Source organism: Petaurus breviceps, unplaced genomic scaffold, assembly GCF_028583685.1.
Source record: "Petaurus breviceps papuanus isolate PSGF00001 unplaced genomic scaffold, PetGlider_PUasm1.0 90601, whole genome shotgun sequence".
NCBI lineage: Eukaryota > Metazoa > Chordata > Mammalia > Diprotodontia > Petauridae > Petaurus > Petaurus breviceps.
This window is the reverse complement of record NW_027187282.1, coordinates 2,949,726-2,971,958: the sequence shown is the minus strand read 5'-3', so window position 1 is coordinate 2,971,958 and position 22,233 is coordinate 2,949,726. Positions and strand designations below refer to the sequence as shown.

General features: G+C 42.0%; 1 protein-coding gene and 1 pseudogene across 1 annotated transcript in view; one reads left to right on the top strand and one right to left on the bottom strand.

The window, feature by feature from the left end:
- The window catches only part of MPP1 (MAGUK p55 scaffold protein 1), an 84,087-nt gene extending 62,102 nt beyond the window's left edge, over positions 1–21,985 (bottom strand). The window contains exon 1 of the mRNA XM_069063751.1: positions 21,628–21,985. Coding sequence (XP_068919852.1) covers positions 21,628–21,729 — 102 coding nt within the window. The 5' untranslated portion in view covers positions 21,730–21,985. The remainder of the gene's footprint in view (positions 1–21,627) is intronic.
- LOC138142638 (glutathione S-transferase-like) lies at positions 6,171–8,994 on the top strand (annotated as a pseudogene).
- Positions 21,986–22,233: the final 248 nt, after the last annotated feature.

The window sequence follows — 22,233 nt, the reverse complement described above, 5'->3', positions numbered from 1 at the left end:
TCAAAAAGTCATGGCAAGATTTGTATGAAAGGATACAGAGTGAAGTAAGTAGAACCAGTTGAACAATGTATACTAGAACATCGATATCATACAAATGAGTAATTCTAAGAACACTTATTAGTGAAATGAGGAGACCCAGGGGGAACAATTTATAGACTACCTTGATACCAGAGGACCAGTGATGTAACATTCTATCCAGGACAGAGGGATGATATATTTTCAAAGGAGAATAGGCCATGGATGTTTTTGCATATGGTCACCAAGGGAATTTATTTTGCTTGACTTCGCATATTTGTTTCAAGGAATCTGTTTTACATTTGTTTTCTTTTCCAAGAAGAATGACCTTTCCACTGGAAAGCTGGGGGGAGGGGTGGGAAGGTTGAAAGGGAGTTGATACCCAAGAACAGGAAGGCAATAACGGAGAGACTCTGGATACCCTGGATGAATACAAACGAATGCTGTCCTTCGGTCCAGACAGAACTGAAAGGTGGGACTGCTGCACCACTGTCAGTGATACTGGAGAGATTACAGAGAAAAGGAAAGGCTGCCCAGAACTTGAGAAACAAATCTCATCCAAATTTTCAAAAGAGGGAAGAGAAGAGTCTGCAAACTACAGGCCAGAGAGTTTAACTTCGATTCCCAGAAAATGTTAGAGCAGATCATTAGGGTTATAGTGAACATCCCAAGAAGGAAATAGTGATTACAAAGAGCTATTGGGATTCTCTTGTCTAGGCCAGGTCATGCCAGATCAACCTTATCTCCTGTTTTGATTGGGTATTAAGCTAGTACTAGAAGATAGAGGAATACCACAAATGAAAGTAATAGGATGAAAAGAAAGGGCTCAGAAAGAGAAGCTAAGAGCTACAGATCTCTTTAAACAGAAAAATGTGAAAAAAAAATACGGGTGGCTCTATTTCAGGAAATCATAAGAACCAAATACAGAGGACAAAGTAAAGATTGACAAAATGCTCAGGACACCAACAGAAAAGATACTCAAATCCAGCTTCAACAGACATGTAGTCTTTAAGCAAATTTTGAGAGTTCTAGACACAAAGATGCAAATCACACCTACAAAGCCACAAATCAATTGTGGTCTGGAAATGTAATAAAATACTATTATGCAGTAAGGATCAATATAAAAAATTTAGAGAAACTTGGGAAGACTTATAGAAACAGGCCAGAATGTAACAATAAGAAGCAGGACAATGTATGTGTGTGTGTGTATGTATATATGTATACGAACCAGGACCACATATGTATGTATGTATGTATATATGTATATACTACAGTAATGTAAATATCAGTTTTTTTTAATGATCAATTTTGATTCCAGAAAACAAATAACATTTCCTTCTTCACAGAGGTGAGGGCCTACAGATGCAAAATTTTGCATTCCTTGGTCATTGTGCTACTGTTTTAACTTTTTTTTTCTTGGTTATAATAGAGGTTTTTATTGAGGGACATAATATTAGAAACAGCTGTGGTACAAAAACAAAAAAAAATCAACAAAGCATAAAAACAAATAGTTTGTAAGTTTGTAATTGGAACTGCACAAGATTCCTTGTTCACAACAAAAACAGAAAGAAGGCAAAGTATGACACACATGGAAAAGTGAGGGAAATTGGCCTGCAGCCTAAAATGGCTTGCTCAGAAATACAGGCCATTTCTTTCGGTAAAAAAAAAAAAAAGATAGGGATTGGGGGCAGCTAGGTGGCACAGACACTTGACAGACTTACTAGCTGTGTGACCTTGGGCAAGTCACTTAACCCCAATTGCCCTGCCTTCCCCCCTCAAAAAAAAAAAAAGACAAAAAAAGATGAGGATTGGAACTATATCCATGAGGTCATCATTCTGGTGATTGACCAGACCCTTTCTCTCCACTTCATAGTTGTAGAGAGTGGCCCAGGTAGGACTTGGGTGACAAGGATAACTCTCCACTGTGCAGTTCTGCTTCTCAAAAAAAGATATTGATGGTGGTGGCAGTGTTTTAATCTTCTTAGAATGAGGTCAAACTTAGCAGAGCCTTTTGATGTAAAAACTGACCAAAGAACCTCAACAAGGTAAAGTTTTTAAAACAGTGAATGAACATAGAGAAAAAAAAATACATTTTATGAGAAACAAAAAATATGTTGTCTCTTTGAAGCCCAAGGAAAACAATGGCTAAGAATTGAATTGGAAACCCCACAGAAGTAGCTCAAAAGGAAGCTTTGGATGGAGGAGAAAGAGGGCTAACTCTGGAAGGAGAAAGGAAAGTTTTTTGTACCTCGAACTTCTAAAATACAGTCTGAGGGGATCCTTCTTCCACCAGCCTATCTGAAGTTGACAGATATAGGGAAGGCTTTCCAAACCAGCAAAAATAGTAATCTGTGCTTAGGATGGGAACAGAGAGAGTATGTACAAAGTGTAGTTTGGGAGTGACACCAGTGCAATGTAAAACAGTATGATAAGAAGAATATGGTATGGGGAAAATAAAAGTTAATTATAATATATAGTATACTGAATACATACATACATATATAATTATAATACTGAATATGCATGAGCTCACCTATAAAAAGGAAATGCATTAAAGTTTTACTTAAATAATTTGGAACTATGAGCAGATCTCCCTTGATTTTCAATATTTATTGTTCCGTCTCATTTTGTAAAATGAATCTTTCAAAAACTAGCAAAAATGTCGCCTATAGGAAACACACCTAAAATATAAAGACATGTGGACACATGCAAATGCAAAGTGAGAGTCTAGAATAAAATGTATTATACTTCAGCTATAAGTCACTAGCTATGAGACTGCAGAGAAGGTAGCAACCTGAATTAGTTAGCGGGAGCTTTCTCATCCAGGGAGTTTCCTATATCAGTAAAATCACAGATCCATTTCCCCTAGCTCAAATTTCTGTTTCAGAAAATCTTAAAAATAAAATTAGGATTTGCCATCATGCTTTTGGATAAAGTGGAAGACAAAACACTGAGAAGTTAGTAGAGATGAACAGAAAAAAGCCCTGATACAGAGCTTAAAGGCTCCATGTAGACAATAAAACAGTACACAACATATCTGTATTTAATTGCATAGCAAATAAATACTACAAAGATAAGCTTATTGAAATGGGAAAAGACCTAGAAAGTATGACGGAAATTTTTAACTTTCCTTTGATTAATTTTTATTATTTGGGGCTCAGAGCCATTCTTGAAACTTTTGGTTAACTGAAAGCCTATTCTGTTAATATTAACCTCACCTGACCAAAACCTGACTCAAGGAATAATAGTGTAAAGGAAAGATTGTTGGACATTCCTCAGATCAAAGACAAAGGGGAATTTGACCTTCCCAAGAAGAAGAATCCCAATTGTCCACAATTCCTTAGTTATCTTGAACATTGTGTACTCTCTAAATGCAGTTTAATCTGTAACCTAACTTTAGTTTACCTGGAGAGTTGCTTTAACAAGGTTTGAGATTATGACTGCTTAACTAAGTGTCCTCAATTTTTATGACACTGAAGGAAGTATAGGATTATAAATCGGACTTTTTGTGACCTAAATAAACAAGATGCAATATACAAAAGAATCAGTTCTGTCATCCAAATGCAATTTTCTGTATAAAAGCTTATCAGAGGGCTGCACAGTGAGTAAAGCAACAGCCAGGAGTCATTTTGGTTCCGGCCTCAGACACTTAACACCCACACAAAAAAAAATTAGCCATGTAACCTTGGGCAAATTACTTAACCCCAATTGTCCTTCAAAAGGCAAAAAAAAAAAAAGCTTATTAGAAAATCCTAATCTTGGTTCATTTGTTTTTCTGAAGCCTAAATCTGTGCTTAAACGTAACAAAACCTAAATTTTTACTTTTATAATTTTCTACATTGATAGATTTCATTTGGCAGTTGTAATATAAACTCAAAGAAGAGATATTTCTCCCATAACAAATTTGGTGACCCACATTGGGCCATGGGGGATGTCTGGCATCTTCCACTTCTGAAGCTCTTCTGTGCTTACAAGAATATATTTATCTCAGAGATTTTGAAGGGGGAAAACCCACACAAGCCATAAAGGCTGGAACCCAAAATCACAGAAAGGGAGGTAAGTTTGTCTTCTATGTGTGTCACTCTATGTATCATCCTGTATTTTGTCTTTATTTTTCATCTCTTGTATTTGAATAATCAGTCTGTTAAAATTTTAAGGGTGCTTAGTCTGGTGGCTGCCCAGACATTCTGATGAGCAAGCCTCTGTAATTTAAGTGTCTAACACAAGGGCTGGACTGAGAAATTCTGACTTTTTAACAGGCAGGACAAGGCATTTCCCTCCCAAACCTTTTTTTTGCCTCACTATCTTGCACAATCCCCCCCCCCCCCCCCCCCCCCCATCCTTTTTCTGTAGGTACATTGTTGTGGCCATTGTCTCTAAGTCCCAGGCTGCTGAGTGGGTGGTCTAAAATCAGATCATTTGGAATGGTCTAAATGGTCACTTGGCATTGGTCAGACATTTTGGAAATGTCTCAGTGGTGCTGGTCTGGTTAAAAAAAAACTGTAGTAATTTAATCAGAGATCCCTTTTCCAGTCTGGTTAAAATTGATCACTGTATCTAGTTGCAAAAATCTATCTTTGGCGTTCACTTCAGTGTCATATGAAGGATCAGTCAGCAGTCATCTGGGGATCTCATTCTTTCAGTTTATTATCTCAATTATCTACTTTACAATGTTATTGCCACCAACAACACAGCTTTGGACTGAGAGAAAAATGTAATTTGAGGGGTTCAGTGAATTGGTTTCAGTGACTGATTTCGTAGAAAAATTTGGTTCCAAAAGTCATTCTTCTTTTGGGTTTCTCACATTCTGGTTCAAATATTTCTGGTTAAAAAAAAATGATGATAAAGTATGGGATCTAATCAGTCCATTTCTTCTAAATATACTCCTATAGGTTGTCTCCTAGTGAATTTGGAAAAAAATCCTTTCAAGGAATCCAAATGATCTAAAACTCAGTTTTTTTGATCTTTGTGAAAATGTTTGGACAGGATTAAATTCAGGGGATAAATATCCTTGTCCCTGAGAAAGATCATTGAATTTTAATACCCTGTTTGGGCTTAGATTGGTTATAGAAAATTAATACTTTTTTAAAACATATATTTATTTATTTTTTAGCTTTCAACATTCACTTCCACAAGATTTTGAGTTACAAATTTTCTTCCCATCTCTCCTCTACCCCCTACCCCAAGATAGCAAGCATACTGAATACCCCCTTCCCCCAACCTGTTCTCTCTTATGTCCTCCCCCATCCTCTCCCCTTACTTTCTTGTGGGGCAAGATGGATTTTTCTATACCCCATTGCCTATATATCTTATTTCCCAGCTGCATGTAAAAAACAATTTAAAAAAAATATTTGTTTTTAAAACTTTGATTTCCAGATTCTTTCCCTTCTTCCCTACTCATCCACCCCCCACTGGGAAGACAAGCAATTCAATATAGGCTGTGCATGTGTAATTATACAAAACATTTCCATAGTAGTTATATAGTGAAAGACTAACTATATTTCCCTCCATCCTATCCCACTCCCCACTTACTCTATTTTCTCCTTTAACCCTGTCCCTTTTCAAAAGTGTTTGCTTCCAACTACTCTCTCCCCCAATCTGCCCTCCCTTCTATCATGCCTCCTCTTATCCTCTTCCCCCCTGCTTTCCTGTAGGGTAAGACACCCAATTGAATGTGTAAATTATTCCCTCCTTAAGTCAAATTCAATGAGAATAAGGTTGACCCATTCCCTTTCACCTTCCTGCTCTTCCCCTCCATTGTAACAGTTTCCTCTCACCTCTTTTATGTGAGATAATTTACCCTATTCTATCTCTTCCTTTCTCCTCCCAATATATTCCTCTATCACCTCTTAATTTTAGAAAATTAATACCTTTATTGGCATATTTGGGCAGACACTGATAATCAAAAATTCTGCCCTAAATTTGAAAAACAGATTACCCAACAATCATCTTTGACATCTATCTCTACAGATGGGCTTTGATGATCAGAAAAGCCCACTTTGTTATATAATAGCTGAGTTAAGGTCCTAGCCCCAACTTCTGCCCTACCTCTTCCAAGGAAAGGGGGTGGGAGAATAATAAACTGGAGTAAGTTGGGGAGCTTCAAATAGTGGGGATGCCACTTATTCGCTATTAGCCTCTTCTAAGTAGCCTGCATGGTTATTTTAAAAACTAAAATCTTGCGTGAGCTTAAGTTAGTTATTGAAGTTTCCTACCTAACACAGTTCTTCCTGCTTTCTGTGATAGACTACAATTCTGATGCTAAGTTCTTCTGCATTAACAGGAACTTACTTCCACTGACCCTTAGATCAGACTTTCAGTGGGAGATAAAGAAAAATAGCAAAATAGTGTCTTCTTAAGCCCGGCCAGATTGAGATGCAGAGATGAGGTGCACAGACAAGAAAAAAAGAATTAATGGCATTGTAAACTAATTACAGTCAAAATGTGTAATGTAAATTTGTTGTTATTATTCAATTGTTTTTCAGTTGTGCCTGACTCTTTGTGACTCCATTTGGGATTTTCCTCAGCAAAGATACTGGAATAGTTTGCCTTTTCCTTCTCCAGCTCATTTTATAGATGAAGAACTGAAGCAAACAGGGTTAAGTGACTTCCCCAGGGTCACACAGCTTATAGATGTCTGAGGCTGAATTTGAACTCAGGCCCTCCTGACTCCAGGCCCATCACTCTATCCACTACACTGCCTAGCTGCCCCAATTTTTTTTTTATATTTACTGTAAATTTCCAAATTATGATCTGAATGTTTTTATAAATTTTGAAATATTTGAGTGGATTGGGGGAAGGGGGTGCTACTCCCTAGGACTAAGGTTACATAAAAACAGTACTTAAGACTTCTTTTTTGTCATGTTCTCTTGGAGGGAGACAGTCATTGTTTTATTAAAAGGTGATTTCCTCACCTAGAGAATACCAAGAAAGACTTAAAGCAAAGAAATGGTGTTCAGTCTTTAGGACTTACTGAGTGAAAAATTAATCCTGGGGAGATGTTTTTACCTTACCACTGTATTTTCCTCTGTGAATGATTTAACAGAACTTAATTGTTTAGGAAGGAAAGTCACCTAAAAGAAATAGAAATAGACTATGCAACTCAAAATGTGAAAGTTTTGCAAATAATTAGTGTAGTATGAGAAAATCTGTACAGGAGGGGTTCAGGAGAGTATTAGCCTGGGATACAATTGGGAAATAAAGGTGAGATAAGACTAAGAAAGGCAGTGACAGTAAGTGAAGTGCCAAATCAGAGGATAAAAAGAGAGAGGCAGTTTTGAAGTTTGTAGGTTTTTGATATTCAAAGCCTACTAGAAGAAAAGAGAGAAGGTTTAAGGCAAGCTAAAAGGAAACTAGGTGGAAAGAAAAGGAAAGTTGGAGTCTGCACTGAAACAGTGTGAATGGAGAGTTTGAAAGTTAAGGGTTTGGAGTTTGGGAAAGAATTTTGATAAGGTTTTTATAATCATTGAGATAAGAAGGATGAGAAACTTTCTATGCCTATAAATCTGTGGACACCATTTGGAGAAATGTCTATCAAGTTACAACATTTACCAAATGGAAACTATAGTAATAAATTTGTAGCATGGAATTATTTGAGTATGGCATACTAAAATGCTGTCCTTGGAGTACCATTAGAATGGTGTGTGCCAGTCTTTATGTGGTGGATATACAGTCATAATATTATGCTTATAATTTCCATATTTTAGAAGAGCCTCATGGCCCTAAAAGAGGGGGACAAGAATGTGAGAATGCTGCCATAAATCTTTGGAACTGAGCTAACTGGAAGAAGAAGGCTTTATCATTTGGGATACTGGCAGCTGATGGTCCCTAGAAAAATGGAAATTTAAATGATACCATTTGGCTTGAGTTTGCCCCCAAACGAAATTATAGCGTGGCCTCATTTAAAGTGAAATATATTCTTCTATTTGGATAACTTTAAGGAAAAATACACTTGATATTTGGCTTAAGGTAATATGCTTTAGAAACTTCGCGAGGGGAGCTAGCTTTCACCCAGAAGCTGCTCCTCTTGGACCCCAGCTCGCGGGACTCTCTTCCTCAGCAGCGGAGGAAAACTCAAAACATTACAGTGGCGAATAAACCAGTCCTCCACTACTTTAATGGAAGGGGCAAAATGGAATCCATCAGATGGCTCTTAGCTGCAGCTGAAGTGGAGTTTGAAGAACAACTTTTTGAAACAAAAGAACAATTAGAAAAGTTAAAAGCAGCTGTCCTGCTGTTCCAACAAGTGCCAATGGTTGAAATCGATGGGATGAAGCTGGTTCAGTCCAGAGCCATTCTGCACCATATTGCTGAGAAATACAATCTACTTGGTAAGGACATAAAGGAGCCCAGAGGGAACAATGGATCTGATGGAACTAATCATGCTGTATCCTTTCCTAAAGACTGACTGAAATCACTAACAAGGGCAAAACCAGATACTTCCCTGTTTATGAAAAGGTTTTAAAGACTCATAGACAAAACTTTCTTGTGGGTAACCAGATGAGCATGGAAGATGTGCAATTGATTGAAGCTATTTTAATGGTGGAAGAGACTGTCCCTGATGCACTCTCTGGATTTCTTTTCCTCCAGGAATTTAAAACTTGAATGAGTAATATCTCAACAATTAAGAAACTCCTGGCCCTTGGCAGCAAGAGAAAGCCTGTGCCCGATGCCAAGTTTGCAGAAAAGTTCATGAAGGTCTTCCATTGATAAAATGGGAAACTCGCCCATGGAGAGAGAGATTCAGTCTGTGATTACTCTGTGACTCTAGGCCCTTTAATGTCAGACCCCAGTCATGCCAATGGTCTAGGTGTGTAACTATAGTCCATGGGAGCTTTTCAGAGAAGCCTAACAAAACCAGGAAGCACATAGGAGGCAAGGAAAGGACTAAATCTCTTCTTGCTCAGTCCTTTCTAAGCACTTGACTTTGGGGCCTGCAGTTGAAGCACTGATCTTTTGATTTCTTGGCCTTCTAAAAGGTTTCTCTACCTTATGTAAGCCCTCTCAGGTTCCTGTGGCTCACTCTCTAAGCTTCAAGGATATACATGTCCTAAGCTTAACCCTACCCATCTGTTCCCTGACCTGAAGGAGACCTCTACCGGCTATGTGCCTCTTAACCTTCTAGAAGTGACCTCAGGAGGGAAGCCTTAACTAAACTGTTCCAGCACCTAAGACAAAGAGTGCTTGCAGAATTCTGCACCATGCTTTTTGTGCTGAACATAGCATTTGAAGTTGGAGCTCTAATTGTTGGAGCCTAATAAATAGCAAAATGTTAGTTAATGCTACTGACCCAAGTTCCAGTTACCTCTGTACCATGACAACAAATGAAATAGATATGTATCAAATAAAGGCTTTCTATGTACAAAAAAAAAAGAAAGAAAACGTGAGGGGAGACTAGGTGGCCTAGTGAATAGAGCACCGGCCCTGTAGTCAGAAGGACCTGAGTTCAAATCTAGCCTCAGACACTTGACAAATTTACTAGCTGTGTGACCTTGGGCAAGTCACTTAACCCCAATTGTTTTGCCTTCCCCCCTTCAAAAAAAAAAAGAAACTTCATGAATAAAAATTAAAAGTGAAAGATTAATTTTAAAAGAATTTAAAATGAAATTATTAGAAATGAAAAAGGATTAAAAGAATTACTCTACACTGGAAGTTTTTAATGCAATTAGTATAGAATGACAAATTGATGGATGGATGATATTATTTTCTATATAAGATGATTCAGAACAACATTCAAATGAATTGATGTTACTCAACTGACCATAAGTTTTGTGTTGCTTTTTAAAAATCCATAATATTGTCTATGTTATTGTTAGGCTTCTAATTTTTTTTGTACTGTTATTTGGGGAAATCACTATATACAAAATTCTATGAATGTGAAAAATGACACTTAAGAGATTGATGTAAATTATTAATTCAGCTGTTAGAAAATGTGGTTACAATGTTTAAAAACTGTTGAGTATTTAAGTGAGTATATTTTTCTATAAAATTAATAATAATTACAATAACTTACTATTTGGGAAAAATACCATAGATCTTATAAATTCCCTTTTTCTGCAAAGTTCTTTAGGGACTTACCAGGCTCCTCAGGACCTTGAACATGGTACAGTGGTCAAAGTCATAAAAATCTTATCAGCCTTGCTGACAGCATGTTGTGAAATTCTAAAGTAATGAAGAATTTTAATGAGAAACCTCTCACACTACCTCTCTCTCACAGCTGAAATGACAGGGCTTCCAAGTTTGTTTTATAAAGAGTGATTTTTATCTAACAGATTCATTGACCATTGCTATGAAAATTATGAAGGTGCCCCAGGAATAGTATGTGTTGAAATTATACCTTTAAGATGACTTAGTCTCAACAGATCCCACATTTCAAGATTATTTTTGCCTTAGGGGTTACTATGCAATACCTTAAGATATGGACATCTTTCATCATAGAAGCTTAGAGTGGCCAGCATTTTTCTGTGTTTTGAGTGATCTATAATATATTCACTATACACGTGTAATTACAGAATCTGATTATTTTCTTCATTTCTAATGATTGATTTCTGCTCCAGGATGGATTTAAACTAGAAAGATAGAGTAAGATAAGGCCTTGTATGTGCTTATTGTTATCTGTTATTGCAACAACATGAAAAGAAATTAATAACTGTACCTAGTCCTGGACTGTGATTAGTGAAATTTGTTATTTGAGGTAAAAATTTCTTGGGACTGTATTATGATATTGTTGAATTTTTATTTCAGGTGTAACTGTCTGAATTATCTCTGATTTCTGTTTTGCTATGATTTGGATAAATGACTTTTCTTTGCCATTCTTTATGTGTGTTCACTGTGGAACCGGCATTAGGTGGGGAAAGGGTGGGTACAATGAAAAGAGATCAGAAGTTAGATGGAACCCAATCATATATCCTAGATGAACAATACTTAAGGGAGCAGATAGATATGTTCTAGCCTGGTATCCCCTCTCTCTGAGAAGAGTAGTGACCTCCAGCTCCAACCTCCTTCTTCCCCCTGCCCTCCCTCCCCCACCCAGGAATAAAAGTCTCCCTCAGAGAAGGGTGGAGAGAGAAAAGGTAGGAGATATTTCTTCTGCCTCCTTTCGAGCCACTCAAGAACAGCACCCTCTCTACATACCTACAGTCTCACTATATATGTGGGACTCACTACTCCTTTTTTTACACACATGGAGGGGTTAGGAGGTAGGCATCAGTTCAACCTTACTCTCATCTGAAATAAACAAATTCAACCCATGTATCAAATTCAACCTGGAAACCCTCAAGGATGGGGTGGAAGAAGGCAATAGCTCAAAGCAAAACAAATTTTCTGATGATGATCTTTAAACTTTTAAATCTGATCTTTAAAAGAAAAAAAGAGGGGCGGCTAGGTGGCGCAGTGAGTAAAGCGCCCGGCCCCAGAGTCGAGAGGACCTGAGTTCAGTTCTGGCCCCAGACACTTAACACACACACACACACACACACACACACACACACACACACACAAACTAGTGGAGTAACCTTGGGCAAGTTACTTAACCCCAATTGCCCTCCAAAAGGCAAAAAAAAAAAAGAAAAAGAAAAATGATAGCTAAGGTCAATGGGGTGAAGGGTTGAGCCAAATGGGGAAGGGCAGATTATCACCTGTAAGAAGAAACACTAACATTTGCAAAGTGAATGGAGCAAAAGAAGGATACAAACTAATGAATGAATTCTGATCAAAGGCAGCCCACCCAGGCCTCCAGCTGCGGACAGAGGGGATGGACACAAGGTGCAGAAAGCGGATCTTTTTGGACAAAGCCATTCACTGGGTGTATTTGTTTTGTTTGACAGTGCTTACATTCTTTAATTGGGAGGGGGGAGAGGGGAGATAGAGATGCAAATAAAAGGGTCATTGAAGCTGGTTTTTTTTTTTTAATGCACAGAAGAAAATAGAAGGAAGTTGAGAAGGGAGTAGATAAGCAGGGCAGTTTTGAAAGTCACATGTGGAAATATGCTTTTATACTTTAAAATAAAGAACAGTAAGGAATAGATATTTATAGTTTCATATGCAATCCTCCCGGGAACTGCTATGTATATGGAAATGCTCTTTCTGGGTACTGAAGTCCAAAATAAATTTTTTTTCCAAATGCTTGTAGGATTGAACTCAAATCTTGCTAGCCATGGGGGCAGCCAGGAAGCTCAGTGAATAGAACACTCCCTGGAGTCAGGAGGACCTGAGTTCAAATCCAGTCTCAGACAGTTAACATTTACTAGCTATATGACCTTGGACAAGTCACTTAACCCCAATTGCCCTGCCTTCCCCCCTCCAAAAAGACAGAAAATCTTACTAGCCAATCAAATAAGGGTGCTGGACTTGATAGCCTCAGAAGCCCTTCCTAGTCCTAGACCTAGGGTTCTAGGAAAAACTTAAGAAAATGAAGCAAGCCCAGATAGGAAGTAACAGGAATCCTAGGGCAGGGCCCAGAAAAGAATGGGGGCAGGGAGGCTGGAGCCCTGGGCTCTGAGGAAGGGAGCTCACTTCCTGCCTGGGGAGAGCCTATGAGCCTTCATTCACCAATGTCCCACTTAGCTCCTTTCCAGCCAGTCTCAATCACTTGAAGCATTCTGAGCCTCTAGGTAGCTCTCACCATCATCCACCAGTTGCATACAACAAGAATTCTGCCCTCTAGGACCAAGCCCAGCTGCCATCTCTTAGTCACACTACAGAGCTATAGCTACTGTGTTCCTTACCACCCCACCTTTTGCAAGGCCTTATGGAAAGAGTACCTGGTGTGGAGTTAAGAGAACTGGGGCCAGAACCGGCCTGCCAGTCCCTAGCTGAAGAACCAGGATAAGCAAGTCACTACGTTCCTCTAGGTCTCTTTCCTTATCTGTAAAACAGAGATAAGACCTGAAAGAGTTACTGGCCAGGAGGGTGGTGAAGGTCTCAGGAATTGTCATTTATGAATGTAAACCTTAATGACCAACCTACAGTCAACCAAGTAAATGCAACCCACATTTCTTCAGCACCAAGCTCCCAATCAGGCAGTGCAGATACAAACCGGAACCAAAAAAGGGACTTGCCTTCAAGGGGCTTATAGTCTAATGAAGGTCAGAAACTATTGTCAAAATTCACAGGGGAAAACATCTCCTGTTCTTATGATCACAGATTTGGAGTTGAAAGGAAGCTTGGAAAATATCTAATCAAAACCCTCATTTTATAGACGTATAGATAATAGTGGAAAAGCTGATGACAAATTTCTATCTGCTTAAGGGTTTACAAAGTACTTTCTTTGAAACAACCCTCCATGGAAGCATTATTATCCCCATTTTAGAGGCAAGTAAACTGAGTCTCCGAGAAACCTAGCAACTTTCAAAAGCAAAAAAAGAACCACAAGTCCCTGGCAGGCACAGCTCCAACTTACTTCAAAAAGGCACAAAGGCAGGAAACTTGCTGTTGGCAAGGGGTGGTACAAAAGATTAGGAAAAAGGAAGTGAGAGTAGAGGTCTACTAGACTTGAGTAAGGATTTCTCTCATTTCTCCTTGCCCAGACAACCAGAATCCAGCATATGCTTTCTGATGGCTCAGAACACATGGCAAACTGGTATAGAGGCTGCTTGAAGAACCCCAACTCCACATGACTCAAAGCAAATGCCTGGCAAGTTGCTCCCCTACTGACTGGCTTTTGATAGTTTCCAATAGCTGGGGTGGCCACCAGAAGTGCTGAATTAAACCCATCTATGTTTGGGTCAGTCTCCCAAGGTATCTCCCTGGGTACCAAGAATAGCCAGCAAAACGGCAGCCTCTGCTGAGAGTTCCAATTGGCAGCAGAGCCAGCTTATCCCCTCAGCCCTTCTCCCACAGAGTTAAGGCTAGATTTCTGGCTTGATTCTGAGAGAAGTTTACCCCTCCCTGAAAGACTGCTTATAGGTACATACTCTATTTTATTCTGTATGCACCTAGTTATTTACATGTTGTCTCCCCCATTAGACTAGGAGATCAATTCAGCTCAATAAACATTTATTAAGTGCCTCCTCTTCATCAGACATTGTAGTAAACTCCTCAAGAACAGGGACTGTTCACTGAACCCTCAGCTCTTAACTACAGTGCTTGGCACAAAGGAAGACCTTGATACATGGTGATTGGTTGGATCCCACTCTCCTCTCCACCTCCATCCTAGAAAGCCAGGCACAATTCCCCTTCTCCTTCCCATCACTGCTGCATTCTTTTCAAGACCATCCCCAAAAGGAAATTTGACAAGCTGTTATCTGGTGCCTACTAGGAGAGGGCAAGCAAACACCAGAACAGCTGGCCTCTAGCCTGTAAATCCTAGGTTCAAGTCCCACTTGGGCTGGGTGATCCTGGGTAGGTAAGTACTAGACCTTCTGAGAGCACTGGAGCTAAAGATAAAAACTAAATGATCCTTACCCCCAGGAAGCTTACATTTTCTTACGGAGAGAAGACTTGTCAACTAAGGCAATGTAGGGCAATTTGAGAAGGGAAGAGAAAGAAGGAACAAAAGCATGGTTTTCCAAGCAATCTTTGAATAGTTGAGATCCATTTCAGAACTGGAAGGGACCTCTAAAGAGTTTCCTTTTACAGATGAGGAAAAGGAGATCGGAGATGTGAACTGACTAGCCCAGGGTCACAGATTTGCCAAAGGCCTGGATGGCTCCAAGATCAGTGTACCACTCCACTATACCAAGGTAGCCAAGAACCTCAAATTCCTTGGGTGCACAGTACCTGGTAGTAATAGGTGTTTAATAAATGTGTACTGATGACTAACTGATTGTCTAAACAAGGAATGATCAGAACAAACAAGTACAGTCAATCTCTTCATTTGACTATCCATTAAGATTTATAATCCCTGGGAGTTCCAGGCAAAGTATGATCCACACAGCCCAAGGAGTCCTGGGAAGTGAACAGGTCACACTGGTTAATAAAGGAAAGCCATAAAGTTACTGGGTAGGGCAGGGCTGCCCCAGGGGCCATAAAAAGAACAGAGAGCACTTTCTAACTTCCTGCTGCCAGCAGTTTCTGTGCCTTCCATTTCAAATGGGGCTTGCTCCAAACTGGAAGTCAGATGTTTTCCTGGAGATGAGGAGCAGCCTCAGTTGACCTGTTCCTTCTGGGAGAAGGGTCAGGTGCTACCTTGCAGGCTAAAGGTGAGCAACCCACAACCTGGTGTCTCTAGGGGAAGAATAAAAGGTGAAATGGGCTGAGAATATGAGAAGAGAAACAAGAAAGTTACAGCAGTCCCCTCCTCTCTAGGTGGCTTCTTCTGCCTCTTAAGATCTAGTCCCACCAGTCCAGGGCCATTGGCAAGCTCCTAATTCTCCTTTCTTCCATATTGAGATTTTTCTAAGATTCTAAGCATCAAGGATACTCAAGTTCTTTAATGCCAACTGTTAGCAATCTCATTTCCAGTTTTGGTAAATACACTATTGCCCTTCATGGGGCAGCTAGGTGATGCAGCAGATTAGAGTACCAGGCCTGGAGTCTGGGAGACCTGAGTTCAAACTTGGCCTCAGACTCTGTGTAACCCTGAGCAAGTCACTTAACCCTGTTTGCCTCAGCTTCCCCATCAGTAAAATGAGCTGGAGAAGAAAAATGCAAACCACTCCAGTGTCTATAACCAAGAAAACTCCAAATGGGGTCACAAAGAGTTAGACCAGAAACAACTGAACAATAATTGCCCTTCCTAGATTTGACTCTGCAGTCAAACTGGCCTTCTTGCTGTCTATTTCCAGTTGCTCATTACTTTTCCTCTTAAAATTCTTAGTTTCCTATTCACCCCAGCTTACATCCTACATACTGATCCCTCCCACCCCACCTCCTAAGCGGCTGCTAGGACCTTCCAGAAATTACTGTATTTATTTGTCTACACTCATATATGTAAACATGTCATCTCTCCAATATAATAGACACTCCTTGAGGGCAAGGACTGTTTCCTTTTGGCCTTGGTATCCCCAGTGTCTGACATACATAGGGTAGAACATGCTTAATAAATACTCAGGTTGACTATTGGCAAACACAGTAATGATGAAAAATGATAACATCCTGAGAATGTCTATTACCAAGGCCACTTTCATGATGGCTGATTTCTAGTAAAGGGGAAATACATGAGGAGAGGGAATCTTATCTGTTCCACTTGACTCAGCAGAACTGGAATTGAGGTGGATGAGTTCCAAGTTTTCCCACCCTGGGAGACCTTCCTCTCATGTGACCACCCTACCTAGAGAATCATAAGCTTCTAGCTCTAGAGTTATAAGGAACATTGGAGGTCTTTTAGTGGACAACAGAGCAAACTAATGTCACTTATATTTTTTTTAAAAATGCCTTCAGTCAAATCATTGTATCAATTTCATTATACACCCCAATGAATCGCAAAGGTCAAAGTCCAAATGGTAAGCCTACCAAGCTTGGAGTGGAATCCCACACCTTGTGAATTCTGTAGGCCAGAACTTTGCCTTCAACTGGAGTTCCTCCTTGCTCTGGTCAATTTACAAATAGTCCCCTGGACCACTCTCCCCTCTTCCCTCCCCTCTCCCCTGCCCCCCTTTCAGTGCTTAGGGTTGGGACAGAGATCTACTCCAGCAGCCTGATTATGCAGAAATAGAATAAAGGATTGGGAAAGTGCTGCTTTTCTCTTCCCATTTCTCATGAAGTCTATCAAAGACTGGTGTCAGGAAGGCCATAGGAAGGGGAGCCAGGCCTCAGAAAGAGGCATATCCTAGACAGCTAATAAATAATATTAAATAAATAATAATAAAGAGATGGGGACCTTGGAAGAGAACTTAGAGGTCTTTTAGTCCTACCCCTTCTTTCACTGAGGCACAGAGAGGTTGAGGGATTGGCCCAGGTCACACAGGGGTTAAGTGGCCAAGCTGGAGTGTAAATCCAGCTTCTTTCCACTGTACCTCACAGTTATGCGGCACCTCAAGATAAGGCTTCATTGAGCAGCAATCCAGCTGGAGGTCTACCCTGAAGAGGAGGCTAAGGCTCTTCCTACAAAATCTACAAATTCTTTGCAACTTTAGGCAAACACAGTCTGGTTTTTCCTTCCCAGGAGATGGATATCTAATTATCTCCCTTCATCCCACCCTGGTACTAGCAATACTACAAATATTAATTGGTGAAACCTCACTCATATTGCAAAGCATTCTCATCTGATCTTTTATTTGCTCCCCACAACAACTTTTAGAGGTAAGGAGGGCAGGTATTGTAGGAAACTAAGGCTTAGTAAGGGTAAGTGATTTGGACCAGGTCACCAGGCTAGGCAGCAGAGCTAGGACTCTAACCCATTTTGCCTGCCTCCCAGTGAAGCACCATATCACCTCCCCTTCCCCACTTTGCTAACCCTTCCTCTAGCAGCTAAACATTTTTCCCCAGCCAGGATTAGCAAAGGGCTGGGGGGAGAGGGGGGGAGGCCCCACGGGAATAAAGGGAATCATCAGGAAGTTGAAGCATTAGTTTCTACCTTGCCTCTCTCTGTACCCAAACAACTTGAGCCACCCCAACTGAGAAGTAGGAGGGAACTAGAATATCAGCCAAACTGACTTCACAATGTAAGACTGAGTGTTATCGCTCTAACCCAGCCTTAAGAAAATCTCACTAAATCAAATGACCTTTCTATTTGGATTGTGGGATCCTAGCTACCACTGTCATTCCCTGGGCACACAGCTTTACTGAACTAGTCCCCATGAGCAGAGGGGAGAAGCCGGCACACAGGTGAGCAGAAGGTCACAAAGAGACATGGCTGCCGAAAGGCAGGAAGGTCCAAAAGGGAAGCACTCTAATCACTAGAGTCTTCAATGCTGTAGCCCATTTTTTGGTCCCTATCCATCTGTTCTTGGCCTGTGAGGAGCTGTTGGCAAGAACTCTGGGAAGGCTCTCCAAGAAGCTTTAGTGAGACTCCCTGGATGGCCGTACAGTTTGCAATATGCCATCCAGAAGATCCCCAAGCCCAGATGGGCAGAGACAGGCAGCTGGGGACTGGAGGAAAAGAGTTGAGTTCTAGTCACATGACATCCAGCAAGTGACCTAGGTCCAGAGCAAGGGAGATGGGATCCAGAACAAGTGTGGGCCCATGGCAATCTCTACTTGTGGTATTATACCTGGAATGCCATCTTGTCTTTTTGCTTTTTTTTTTTTTTAGTATTTTCTTTTTTGTTTTTCCCCAGTTACACATAAAAACAATTTTCAATTCTTTTTTAAAACTATGAGTCACAAGAGCAGTGAGGTGTTGAAGTAAATAGAGAACTGGCCCTGGAGTCAGGAGGACTTGAGTTCAAATGCAGCCTCAGACACTTGACACTTACTAGCTGTGTGACCTTGGGCAAGTCACTTAACCCCAATTGCCTTACCTTCCCCCCTCCAAAAACAAACAAAAAAAAACTTTGCATTACAAATTCTCTTTCTCCTCCCTCTCTACCCACCCCCTACTGAAAAGGCAAGCAGAATAATAAAGGTTACACATGTGTAGCCATGAGAAACCTATCCATGTTGTGAAAGAAAACATAGCCAAAAAAAAGAAAACTCAAGAAAAAAAAATTTTTTTTTGAAAAGTATGCTTCAGTCTGTATTCAGATACCTTCAGTTTTTCCTCTGGGGATGAAGAGCATTTTTCATCCTAAGTCCTTCAGAGTTTGCTTGGATCACTGTATTGCTGAGAATAGCTATGTCATTCACAGATGGTCATCTTACACTACTGCTGTTACTTTGCACACAGTACATGTCACTTTGCATCAGTCCATGTAAATTTCTCAGGTTTTTCTGAGAGCATCCTGATCATCATTTCTTATAGCACAATAGTATTCCATCATAATCATATACCACAACTTATTCAGCCATTCCTCAATTGATGGGCATCCCCTCAATGTCTTTGCCCAGAATTCTTTGCCCCCAGAAGTGAGCCGCTATAAATCATTTTTGTACATGTTAGTCCTTTTCCTTTTTGTTTTCATCTCTTTTGGGATACAGATCTAGAAGTGGTATTGCTAGGTAGGCATGGTTTTATAGCCTTTTGGGCATAATTCCAAACTGCTCTATAGAATGGTTGTATCATTTCACAACCTCCATGGAATGCCAGGAGATGAGTGACCAGGATGGGGATGGTACCCAAAGCCATCTGAGAATCTGTAGAGGGACAGAGGATGCTTAGCCTAGAAGGGACTATGTATGTAGGAGAGAGTCCTGAGGGCCAGAGGTAGGACCAGCAGACTTTGCCTCAACATGTGGGAAAACATCCTGTTAAAGCTGTCTTGAAAATGGAATGCATTGCCCACTTATGTAGTGAATTTTCCCTCACTGGAGAGGTTCAAGCAGAAGTCCCTGGGGGGTCAATGGCTTTAGAGTTCAAAGGCTTGGATTGGAGGTTTAGCTCTACCCAGTACTAACTCAGGGAAGTCATCAAAAATAGGGCTAATCGGGGCAGCTAGGTGGCGCAGTGAGTAGAGTGCTGGCCCTGGAGTCAGGAGGACCTGAGTTCCGATTCGACTTCAGACACTTAACACACACAAAAAAACAAAACAAACAAAAAAAAAAAAACTAGCCGTGTAACCTTAAACCCAGTTACCCTCCAAAAAAAAAAATAGGGCTAATCCTATTCATACACTCCACAGACTTGAGAAAAGGAAATGCCAACTGTAAAGTGCCATGTAAAATGGGGACACTTTAGTGGGCAAGTCACTTTGATTTTTGTGCCCCAGTTCTCTCATCTATAAAATGGGAAGAACACCTGTCCTGGGAAACAAGGCTCAAAAAGGATAAACTGCCTGGCCCTGGAAAATACTGAGGAAATCCTGATAGAGAGATGATGGCTTCAAAGTACAGACTGAGTCATTTTCTTCTGCACATGACTAATAGAGGAATTTATTTTGCTTGATTATACATATTTGTAACAAAGATTTTGTTTTTCTTACTTTTTCAGTGGAAGGAGAGAGAAGGGAGATGGATCTTTGTTTTGTTTTGAAAATTAATTTTTTAAAAATCCTGAAGAAACACTGAAGGAGAACTGAAGGTTCTAGTCCTGCCTTTGTGACCTTTGGCAGTATCAACTCTGGGTCTCCATTTCTTCTGCTATCAAATGAAAGTTTTGGCCAAGCTGGCCCCTGAGCTCTATCACTATGACTCAATCTCCGGGCCTTTAAGGTATGTAAAATCCATGTTGTGGTAAAATAGTTCATGGTTTAGCTGCCCTTTACTGCCTGTGTCACCTTGGACAAGTCATTTCAACTCCCTAGGCCTCAGTTTCCTCTAATGTAAAATGAGGAGGTTGGCTAAGATGGTCCCTGAGCTCCTTTTCCAGCTCGGACTGCTAATGCCCCTCATTCTATAGGATCCTGTTCTTCATTACAAGCAAGTTTCCTGTATGGAAGCTGGAGTTAGGTCTGGTGGTTTTCGTGTCCCATTGGGCTCTGATGTTTTGGGACCCTGGTTATCATAGGAACTTAATCCTGTAGCTTCCAAGGTCACAAAGAACCCAGCCCAGACTTAAACGTGGCTTCTCTTTGGCCTTTGTGGAGGGTTACTCCATGTCTGTCTAGGGAATGCTTGGTCCTCACCTCCCTCTCCTCTCAGGCCACCTTCTGTCCCAACTGGCATTTCTATTGGGGATGTCCATGACATCAGTGGTTTATTAACCATGAAATTCTGGAGGAGGGAAGATAAGACCACTGGCCTAGGCGCACAGCTGAGATCCTGGTCAGCAAAGTGACTCTGCCTGGAGTTTCCCACTTCTCCCTGCCTGCCCAGTAGCAGAGGGGAGTTGCTGCTGTTATTTTTGCCACAGGGTTAGCCTTGCTTCTGACGGCACACGTGAAGGTTCAGATGCAGACGTCAGTCTATTTCCAAATTGGCCAGAGCCCTGGCTGTCTGTGGGGAGGGGACAAACTCATGACTAACCGTTAAGAAATAGTCATGTAACCCACTCTCCAAATCAAGGCAGGGAAGCAGACCCACTTTCTGGAAACTCAATCCTGTTTATTTCAGCTGACGAAATAAGAGGCTGAACTAGGGACCCTTCGCTCGCTTCTATTATTTCTACCTCAGGGCACTGCCCAGGAGGAGGCCTCTACAGACTTCAACATGCGCACTCTCAAGGGAGAAAACGATGTCTGAGGTGGGGTGGGGGTGGGGAAGGGAGGGGGACATCGTGACTTCGGAAGTCAGGCCAGAGAGAAAATCTCCGGCTCCTCTTCCCCCTCTCTCCCTCCACCTCCCCTCCTCTTCCCCTTCTTCCTCTTCCCTCCCCCCCCTCCCCCTCAGCTTCTAACTGCAGAGCTCAGCCCGGAGTGCGTGTCGGTAACAGCGCACTACGAAAGAAGGGACAGAACACGCCCCCCCCTTCCCAGGGGCCCCCAGGGTCACCGCAGGTGCAAGGCGACTCAGCTCTCCCCGCCGCCCCCTACCTGGCGTGCCCTCGAATTCTGCGCCCAGGGGTTTCCGCTGCCCTCCCTACCGGAGTTCCCCAGCGCGCTCCGTTACCGACCTACGAGCGGGCAGAGAGCCTCCAGGCCCCGGCCGCCGCCACGCACCTTGGCGACCCCGTGATGTCCCGCGGGCCCACACCGGGAGGGCTCCGCAGCCCCCCCGCAGTCCTCCGAACTCCAGCCCTCCCGAAGCTCTCCGGCTCACCTCCGGCTTGGGGCGGTTCTGCAGCAAGTGCTCCAAGTAGAGGTCGGACAGGGCCGTCCGCATGCTGCTCACGCTCTCCCTCCGGCTCGACTTGAGCGTCATTTCGGGCCAAAAGCAAGCCTGCCCAGAGCCTGACACCACCGGAGATGCGGCTAGGCACCTACTGACTGCCTGATCGGCCGCCGCTGCCGTTGGCACCGCCGCCACCAGGCAATCGCCAGGAGCTCAGCGGTCCCAGAGGGAGGCCGAGAGGAGCCGGGGAGGGAGATAGAGAGAGACTGGGGGGATGACAGAGGGAAAGAGAGAGAGGAGAGATGGAGAGAGAGACGAAGAGAAGAAGGGCGGAGGAGGCGGGGGCGAGGGCGGGGGCGGGGGTGGAGGAAGGGGGAGGAGCCACGGCTCCGCCATCGCCGACGGGGGCCCGCAGCCTGCAGAGCACCCGGCTCCCATAGCCCCGCCCCCGCCGCTGGAGGCCCCGCCCCTGGGCTGGTTCTTCCCTCAGGCCGCCCGATCAGTCGCGCAGAGCCAAGAAGAGGCCCCGCCCCCAAGGCTAGCTCCGCCCCCAGGCCGCCTTGTCAGCCGCGCTTAGCAGAAGAGAGGCCACGT